Below are 10,062 nucleotides of genomic sequence, written 5' to 3' on the forward strand. Positions count from 1 at the left end.
GTGCAATGGACCCCATGGATGGATGGAGCTGTCTGATGGATTTGCTGGTATCTCCAGAAACGCATCCTAGAAAACTTGCCACGGACAAAATACCTGGCATTAAATGACCAAAATTGAGATGACACCAAAATGCAGCAACTCAAAGGCAAATGATGGATTGGATCTCTCTGTGCTTGGGTCTGGATCAGCTCAGATTGGGTCTCTGTCTGACGAGTGTGAACAAAGACGACAGGAGAAGTCAGAGCCCTGAGGAGGTGTCAGTCCTCATGAACATCACTCCCTCATTGTGTCTTCATGCAGCAAAGTCCCATGCAATATTTCTCTTCAGCTTTACTCATTTTAATTTCACTGCCTTTCACTTGAGTTATTTTGGAGGAATCTCCACTAAACTCTTTTGTGATCTACTGCACCTTGAATAAGGCAGGGGATCTGGGTAGATATTTCTCTTCTTCATCTTTTTTTTTTTGTTTCTTTTCTTCTGCTTCATAGGGATGAAATAAAACAAGGCAACTGTGCAAGAATGCTTTGCACTAAGGTTGAGTGATTCTGGCCAGAAATCAGTTAGGTAACGCTTCTAGCTGAGCAGCTTCACGCTGTCTCCAGGAGGTGTGTTTGGGTGCAATCAGTTTAACAAGTTTCAATCAGACAGCTGGCTGCCTGGCACGTCAAAACCATGAAGGCTCTGAGTTGATCTCTGGACTTCCATGCAACCAAGCCCAGATCCTCGGGGGGATAAAAAGGGCCTCCCCCTGCTTGCTCCTCACACAGAGCTGCCCACTCACAGATTGCTGCTCCTTATTGTGACCTTCTGCTGCCATGAGCCGGCAGACGTACAGCACCAGAGCTGGGGGTGGAGGGCGGTCGTACAGCGCTGCTTCAGCCATCGTTCCTGGGGGCAGCAGGGCTGGCTTTAGCTCGGTGTCAGTGGCACGATCTGGAGGAGGTGGTGGTGGCTTTGGAAGGCTCCTCGGAGGAGGAGGAGGAGGAGGTGGCGGCAGTGGTGGAGGTTTTGGCAGCAGGAGCCTCTACAGCCTTGGTGGTTCCAAGAGGATTTCCTTTGGTGTTGGAAGCAGCTTCCGGAGTGCTTTTGGGGGTGGTGGATCTGGCCTTGGAGGTGGCAGCGGTGGTGGCTTTGGTCTTGGTGGTGGTGGAGGGGGTGGTGGCCTTGGACTTGGTCTTGGTGGTGGCGGAGGTGGCGGTGGCCTTGGACTTGGTCTTGGTGGTGGCGGAGGTGGCGGTGGCCTTGGACTTGGTCTTGGTGGTGGTGGAGGTGGTGGTGGTGGCTATGGCTTTGGTGGAGGTCCTGGCGGACTTGGATTTGGTGGAGCAGGAGGCATGGGGGGACTTGGAGGGCTGGGTGGTGGCAGGGGTCCCGTGGGATTTGGTGGCCCTCCTGGCATGGGCACCATCCAAGAAGTGACAATCAACCAGAGCCTGCTGGCACCTCTCAACCTGGAGATCGACCCCAACATCCAGCAGGTGCGCAAGGAGGAGAAGGAGCAGATCAAGACCCTCAACAACAAGTTTGCTTCCTTCATTGACAAGGTGAGGTGTCATCAAGTGCTGTGGAACTGTGAGAGGGACCAAGACAGAGCTATATCTACAAAAATACGGCTTCAGGAATCTTCAGTCTCTTGCATGCTTCCTAAATATATGTCAAAAATTAATATACTTCTCGACAGCTACAAGGCGGAAAATGAGATATTGAAAACTAGAGGCTTAGATTCAGGTTTTGTTCCTTGAAAATAAGACATACTAGTTCAAATATTAGTAAGCCAGTTGCTTAAGCAAGTCTCTGTGGGGTATCATAGCAGAAGTTCTGGTCCTTATGTCCAGTTTTATTGCCTGCAAGCTAAAGCCCTTTTTGTATAGGCTCAAGTCCTTTCTTGGCTTTTCCTTGGATAAGTACCTTATATATAGAATAAATGATCAAGAGGCAAGGCAACTTAACTGCTTTTCACTTGTCTTGTAACCTGTAGTGCACAGATCTTAGCTTTAATGAAGGAAGATAAATATCACCTACAAAGAAGGAAAAAAGATTTTAAAGAAAGCAGGTGGTGAAGGAGCTGAGCCCACATTTTGTGATGATTGCTCACCAGCTTGCTGAATTACATTGTCTCTCATTAGAACTGTCCACCAATGGAAAATTTGCTTAGCTACTGGATAGGCTAACATAGCCCTAGATAGTCCAGGTGATATTGACAACTGGCCTTAATGCTCCTGGGATTTACTGTGTCTGTGCTGCGCATCTGTCTCACTTACTGACTCTTGGCCATCAGCATTTATCTTCTGCTAACCCCTTCTCCTTCCCAATGCCCAGGTTCGCTTCCTGGAGCAGCAGAACAAGGTGCTCGAGACCAAATGGACCCTCCTGCAGGATCAGGGTCAGAAAAACAGCTCAGGCAAGAACAACCTGGACCCACTCTTTGAGGCTTACATCAATAACCTGAAGCGGCAGCTGGCCAACCTGCTGAGCGAGAGAGGACGCATGGATGGGGAGCTGAAGAACATGCAAGACCTTGTTGAGGATTTCAAGAACAAGTGAGTGCCTGTTTGGTGGCACATCCCGGCAGCCTGGGGTGAAATGTGATGCAAATGGTTCAGCTTAGCATTAGGCAGTAGGATTAGTCTCACTTAGAACTATTTTTCTCAAGGACAAACATCTAGCCTGAGATATTCATCAAATTTTCTATGAGAAAGGGGAAAAAAGTGCTTTAGTCCATAACATGAGACCGGATGAACCTCCCTGTAAAGCATGGCACTCACGCAGTGCCTCTGCCTGCAAAGCCCCTGCTACCTGGCATGGCAGAAGAGTGCTCCAGCAACATTTCTCCAAGCAGAAAATGCAGGTTCAGCCAGGACGTGGCAACTTGTGATGAAACTTGCAAACGAAAATCATCTCGAGCTGCTTTATGTAAAATGTCACACTCATCTTGCAGTCCCATCTGTACAGCTGCTGTGCTTACCAAGGTGTGACAAAGCACAGCTTTCCCTTTACTTTATTCCTGTAGGTATGAAGAGGAAATCAACCGACGCACAGCAGCAGAGAATGAATTTGTGGTGCTGAAGAAGGTGGGTGAGATGAATTGTATGCTGAGCCATCCCCCAAGAAGTGAGCTAACAGATGGGAGATCTCATAAAGATGCATCCTTGTCCTTTAAAATGGTGTTATGTTTTTAAGAGAAAGGAAGGAAGGGAGTTGAAGGAGGATGAAAGTCAACTTTTGACACCAAACTATGCATTTGTGCTTGCTTGAGCAGAATAGATCATGTAGATATAAAGATGCTGAGCAATGCTGGGAAATGCATGTCCCAAGGACAGATGGACTGCATGCTGTCCTTATCCTCTAGCAAGGTAACACCTAGCACTTGCCTTGGCCAAGAGATGTTCTCATGGTGGCCTTCCAGGAGCATGTGCCAAGCACAGCTTCTCCAGTCATGCATTACCACTGCAGCAGCTTGTCCCCGAGACTGACAAAATCTTGGTAGAGCCAAAGAAGAGATAACAGGTGCTGCAGATGTCCCCACGGCTGTTCTTTTCCAGGATGTGGATGCTGCTTACATGAATAAGGTGGAGCTGGAGGCCAAGGTGGATGCTCTGACTGATGAGCTCAACTTCCTCCGAGCCCTCTACGAGGCGGTACAGACACCCTCCTCCCCTGACTCTGTCCTGCCATCACCCCCAGGCAGTGACTGCCACTACAGATGGCACTTTGAAGGTAAGTGCAGCTGAGTTCCCATGTGCTTCCCCACAGGAGCTGGCTCAGCTCAGCACACAAGCGTCTGACACTGCTGTCATCCTGTCCATGGACAACAACCGGGACCTGGACCTCAGCAGCATCATAGCTGAAGTCAAAGCACAGTATGAGGACATTGCCAACCGCAGCCGGGCTGAGGCAGAGGCTTGGTACCAAACCAAGGTGAGCACGCCTGTAGGTGTATTTGTGGGAAAAAATTATTGCTGTCCCTGTGTGAGGTTGTCTAAGCCACCTGGACATCTCTGAATGTTTCCTCTTCCTTCTGAACCCCAGTACGAAGAGCTGCAGGCCACAGCTGGGAAACATGGGGATGACCTGCGCAACACAAAGGGGGAGATTTCTGAGCTCAACCGGCTCATTCAGAGGATCCGAGCAGAGATAGAGAACACAAGGAACCAGGTAGGAATGGCAAAAGTGCCCCATTCTGGGGTTCCTAAGCATTACAGCTCTACTCTCTGCCACCATTTGCTGAACAGAGACATCAGCAGCCACAGAGCATGATGTACCTGGAAGGGTATCACTGTGTCATGCATCAAATCAGGCTGGCTTTGCAACTCCAGGACTGTCAGATATGGTTGAATGACCTCAGTCATAACCATTGTTCATAAAGACCCCAGCCAGAATGGTTTTCTTCCTTCACTGAATCATAGAATCACAGAATGTTTTGGGTTGGAAGGGCCCTTAAAGATCACAGAGCCATAGAATGGTTGGGTTGGAAGGGACCTCAAAATCTCCAGTCCCACCCCCAGCCATGGACTGGTGCCGCTCCTCCCTCCATCAGCGGCCCAGTGACCCATCCATGGTCTTAAGCACTTCCAGGGAAGGAACACCCACAGCTTCTCCAGGAATTGCGTTGTCTTACTCTTACCCAAAGAGAAAAGCAGCAGTCAGGATTCTCTGTTGACCTCTTGCAGTGTGCCACCCTGCAAACAGCTATTGGAGACTCTGAGGAGCGTGGGGAGCTGGCTCTCAAGGATGCCAAGGCAAAGATGATGGAGCTGGAGGATGCTCTGCAGAAAGCCAAAGCTGATATGGCCCGGCAGCTGCGTGAGTACCAGGAGCTGATGAATGTCAAGCTGGCCCTGGACATCGAGATTGCGACCTACAGAAAGCTGCTGGAAGGCGAGGAGAGCAGGTGGGAGCAGAATTCCTGCAGAAATTAATAGCAAATGTCACTTTTCCACTCTGAGCATGTTGGTCCCCCTGCCTGCATCTGCATTTTGCTCTAATGTCCCCTTTATTTGCCCTCCAACAGGCTGAGCGGAGAAGGACTCAACCCCATCGGCTACTGTAAGTACCACAGTGCACATCTTCCTTGGGCCCATTGAGAGTAAAGGAAAAGAGAGATTTTACCCAACTGTTCCATATAAGACATTCAGAACCTACCAGAACCCTTAGTGACTAGGGAACAGAAGTTGGGTTCAGGCCCTATGGGTCCAAGCCTTGATGGTGGTGCTTTCTGGAAGTGGCTGACCACCAGAATAGATGTCCAACATTCTGGCTGTTTTTCCCTTGCAGCGGTGATCAGCTCCAGCTCTGGCACAGCTGGTGGAGGAGGAGGATTTGGTGGACTGAGCCTAAGTGGAGGCGGCGGTGGAAGCGGATACGGTCTTGGAGGAGGTGGTGGAAGTGGATTTGGCCTTGGAGGAGGCAGTGGAAGCGGATACGGTCTTGGAGGAGGTGGTGGAAGCGGATACGGCCTTGGAGGAGGTGGTGGAAGTGGATACAGTCTTGGAGGAGGTGGTGGAAGTGGATACAGTCTTGGAGGAGGTGGTGGAGGCTACAGCTTTGGAAGCGGAGGAGGACTTGGACTTGGAGGTGGGGGTGGTCTCGGAGGTGGGTATGGAGGTGGCAGTGGGCTCGGGCTTGGAGGAGGCAGCAGCGGAAGTGGGCTGAGTTCTGCAGGAGGGAATTTCAGCTCTGGGAGCGCAAAAGGCACCAATCCAGGTGTGAAAATTGTCTCCAAAACCTCCTCCAGCAAAAAGAGCATAAAGAGCCAAAGCCTGAAGAATGCCTCACAACCCGAGTAAAGTGATGCTGCCAGACCCCTTCCCCCAAAGCCATCGCTGCTGCACCGCTCCTGTACTCCCGCACCCACCACCTCTCTGCTGTAGTTCTTAAGCATTTGGGTTCCACCTCAGGAAAGCAGCGAGCACGAGCTAACTCGAAGCACCAAAACAGGTTTCAAAGGAAAACACAGGTCTACAAGATTTATGGAATGGGGAATTTTTTTTTTATTATTTTTTTTTAATGAGGGTGAGCAGCCTGTAATTGCGGCTAGCTGATGGCCCTCAGCAGCACAGATCAAATAGCAGCTCAGACGCAGTAACTGGTTTTTGCATTCACTGTTCTGGCCTGCAGAAGCCCAGGGACGGGCTGGGAACATGGCTTCCATCCAGGCTGCTTCTCCCTCGCTGCTGGAACAAATCAAACTCATCCCTTCAAGTCAAGTAACTCATCTTCACACATCTCCATACATCTGTGAGGGGTTTTTCTGCTATGTAGAAACACTCTGGGAGGCTCCTGAAAGATCCCAGGCAGTGGTTTGCAAGCTCAGTGCTCCTCTTAAGACACCTCTTCCAATGGCAACACAGAACCGTGAGGAGACACTTCTCAGTCAGTGAGTTCGATGGAAAATATCCCTCTTTTCTCCACCTGTGGCCAAGCTTTGAAAAGTGTGTTGCTTCCAGATGTGCTGAGCAACCACACAACATCTGGAAAGCTCCCTGAGATGTCCACAGAACCCTGAACCACTCTCACTTCTGTCCTTTCTCTTCCCAAATAAATGTTTGCCCCATAGCAGCACCTTGCATGTAACCTTGCAGGTGCATTTGGTCTCCTCTGATAGATCCCAAGCAGGTGGGAAAGGCCTTGTTCCCTAAATTATCAGATTTTTGGGATTGTTTTAAAAAATAACCAGAACACAGAGGCTTTCAGCAGATCAGTGTTTGCAGTTACACTGGGTTGTTGTCTTGCTTTATGCTAGGTTTTGTGGGAATGGCTTAAAAAGTGCTGAAATCACCCCAATGCCCAAACCTCAGACTTCCCCCATGGTGTCGGCAGCAGCAATCAAGGTAAAAGTCTGCTGAGACAAAAGTTCCCTACAAAAAACCCACACAGAGGGCCACGTCCATGCTGCTCCAGGGGGACCTCATCCGCTCCATGGGGTATGCATTTCTGGGCCAAAAGAGATGCATTTGGATAAAAAATGCATTCATATCTCAGCCCAACACATGGAAAATGTGGCCATCGGGAGCAGGTGCCAAAGGTGCCCCTTTCTGATGGGATCTGCCCCTGTAGTGCTCCACTCTGCCTTTATTTTGGTGAAAATACCAAAGAAATTTGCAGCTTTTTATACTTCAATGGTAGCAAAACAATGCTGTGTTTTCCTTCCTCTCTCTTTTGGGAACATGTCCAATAAAACAACTGTAATGTATTTGTTCCTGAGTGCTTTTCTTCCAAAGCAGAACCAGCAGAATGAACCTGCAGAAAAATGAATGGGATGAGGATTTTGTTTCACTTTAGGGAAAAAGTTTCAAAACTGAAGAGGAAAATACAATTAAATGCTTGAAATCAGGTGTTTACTGTCTGAAAGTGAATTGAGGCATGTGGGAAAAGAGGAGGAAGGGGGACAAAAAAAAAAATCAGGCATTGTTTGTTTCTTGGATCATTAGGATTAACTCAAAAGCCTTTCTTCCAGAAAAGAGGGTTTGGAACAGCTCTAAAAGCTCAGGCAAAAGTGAAAACAGGAGAAATAAAGGTCACACAGTGTTTAATTTTGGCTTTCTCAAGGGACACAGAGTGCAAGGGCTCTGGGGGAGGATGTCATCAGGACAATGTGCGCTGAGAGTGGTTTTGGTGATGGAGGAGAGCAGCCTATGAGGCCTGCAGGTTTGATGATTGTAAAAGGGGAAGGAGAAAAAAAAAAAAAAAAGAGAGAAAAGAAAAAAAGAATCCTCAGACAAGCCCTCACGCCTTATTGCATTTCAAAGGACCAGACGCTTCGCTCTGCCCTCACCATCCCCAGGGCAGGCGCGTGCAAAACCTCGCCGGGATCCGGCAGCACCGAGTGCGGAAGCACCACCCAAAAATCAAAGGAGCTGCAGTGAAAGAGACCAAAATCTGGAGGAAAATCCCCTCTCCACCGCCCCCACAGAGGATGGTGTTTGGGGCAAAGAGCCCCAGTAAACGGTGAGTCATCTCGGGTTGTGCGCCCTGTGCTAAGGATAGAATCTGCAGAGATTCTGCAGAGCGTGGTAGGAGTTAATGCAGCTAAGGATGACCCAACCTCTGCTCACCTTACACTGGGAATGTCTTTTATGCCAAAGAGAATAAAAATTAAAAAAAAAAAAAAGGGAGAAAAAACAGATAGGACCCAAAAGGGAGGAAAGGAGGTGGGGATGCCCAAAGGGGGCAAACAAGCAGCCCTGGGCAGCTACAGAGAGAGCAAGGAGTGAGACACTGCAAGAATTCTCCTCGAGTTCTGTGCCTAACCAGCTCACTGAGCCCTTTGTAATATTCCACTTAATTACCACTGTCTGCAGCAACAGGCTTTCCTAGAAGAGCGGGGAGGTAATGAGTGCCTTGCCATGAAGCCTTTTTCTCTTTGTGTTAATTACAACACTGTGCTTGGTTCCCAGGTGTGACTTTGCATAGCTCTAGGAGCCAAAGGCATGCTCCCCGCACTGCTGCTTGGCCCCTGTCCATGGCTCCATCTGCAGCGATGGATCCATTCACCAGAAACCCAACCTCTGCACACATGCTGTTCTCCCAGCACGATTTATTTCAGTCAAAAGCACGAGCAGCATTACTGGAATTGGCGTTAGGATTGGGTTCTACAGTCGTTGTGCATCACTGTGAAACCAGAGCTCTGTCAGCTTCGGGATAAATGAGTGTGGGTTAGATTTTCCTGCAAAAATTTGGTGTTTTCAGTGCCTCCATTCCTGAGCTGAGAGCACCCCCTCGCTACAGCCTGGCCCCACTCCTTCTGCTCACCCCAGTGCGCTCCATGCCCATGACTCACATCTTTGGCATCACGCAGTGGATGGCATGGATGAGGGTTGGGAGCGCTTTTATGATTGCAATAAGGAAATAAATAAAACAAAACAAAACAAAATAAAATAAATAAATCAAAAATCCCTTCTGCTCAGGTTCTTTCAAGTTCCCAGACAGAGCAAACGGCAGCTGGAAACACATCAACAGAAACAAGCCATGAGATGCCGCAGATACCCTGGAGCGACTCATCCTGGATTATGTTCCGTACTTATTGCTTACATAGCCAATTTTTAAAAATCTCTTTGATTCAGCTTTATCTCTCTGCTGTGTGCTGTTGGTTTATCTGGCACACGGATAGCAGCTGGGCTGGGTCTGCGTTGCAGATGGGTTTGGGTGGGTGGGGGGATGTGCAACTCATCACTTTGGGGGCACAAGAAGTGATGCCATCCATTGCTCCTGCACCATCCCAAAGCCCCACTGCAGGGCGGGTTCACCTGAGCTCAGGATCAAGGAGCAAACCATCTGAAATGATCTCAGCAGAGCGAGGGAAGGGTGGGAGGGAGATGGGGGAGAAGGTGGTAAGTTCCCCCCTGCTGAGCACAGTGATGTGGAAACTGTGGGTTTGAGGGCCAAAATGGGGGGAGCAATAGAAAACAGCTTCCTAGGGAACTTCTGAGCCCTCAGTTGGCTGGAAGACTCGGAACAAGAACAACTTCCCAGCAGCTCTGTAATATCTTCTTTAGAGGGGTCAGCGCACTATTTAATGCCGTTTCATGTTATTTTGGAAAGGTGAGTCCCTTGCTGTCTTTGAAAGCAACAAGAATTGATTTCTCTGTTCCTCCTGCAATGTAGAGAGACAAGTTTTTGCTAAAACAACCAGTAGACACCTCCCACTCAGACCCTGATCCCTCAGAGCTCTTTTCCAAAAGGAACCAAAAGTACAGAGCTGGGAAAAATATCCCCCCTTCCACCACTCCCCCCCCAGCTCTCCCCAGGGCACAAAACCCCAAATCAGGCCATCCTGGGGACATCAGCCCCCATTTTTTCACCATGTAACACAACACAACCCCATACCAGGAGGTCCTGGAGACATCAGCCCACATTTTTTCACTATGTAAAACAACACAACCCTAAATCGGGTGGTCTATGGGACATCAGCCCCCATTTTTTCACCACGTAACACAACACAACCCCATACCAGGTGGTCCTGGGGACATCAGCCCCTATTATTTTTATTTTTTGCATTCAGTGTGCTCAATCCCAAATTTCCCCTCGCTTCAGAGCAGGGAAGCTTGCTCCAACGGGTGAGC

General features: G+C 49.1%; 1 protein-coding gene across 3 annotated transcripts; it reads left to right on the forward strand.

Moving 5' to 3' along the window:
- The first annotated feature begins 816 nt into the window (after window positions 1-816).
- On the forward strand, window positions 817-5,787 carry LOC100544709 (keratin, type II cytoskeletal cochleal-like). 3 transcript variants are annotated; one of them, XM_085212183.1, is made up of 10 exons: window positions 817-1,545; window positions 2,321-2,541; window positions 3,012-3,072; window positions 3,544-3,639; window positions 3,755-3,919; window positions 4,031-4,156; window positions 4,672-4,892; window positions 5,013-5,047; window positions 5,276-5,470; window positions 5,525-5,787. In XM_085212183.1, exons 1-10 carry the CDS (start codon window positions 817-819, stop codon window positions 5,785-5,787), a joined length of 2,112 nt encoding a protein of 703 aa, XP_085068309.1. The 3 variants fall into 3 exon arrangements, with proteins under 3 accessions (XP_085068309.1, XP_085068310.1, XP_085068307.1); XM_085212184.1 differs by having other exon boundaries at window positions 5,276-5,377; window positions 5,435-5,787; XM_085212181.1 differs by having other exon boundaries at window positions 817-1,192; window positions 1,232-1,545; window positions 5,276-5,787.
- Window positions 5,788-10,062: the final 4,275 nt, after the last annotated feature.

This window comes from Meleagris gallopavo, chromosome 31, assembly GCF_905368555.1.
Source record: "Meleagris gallopavo chromosome 31, MGAL_WU_HG_1.1, whole genome shotgun sequence".
NCBI classification, from domain to species: Eukaryota; Metazoa; Chordata; class Aves; order Galliformes; family Phasianidae; genus Meleagris; species Meleagris gallopavo.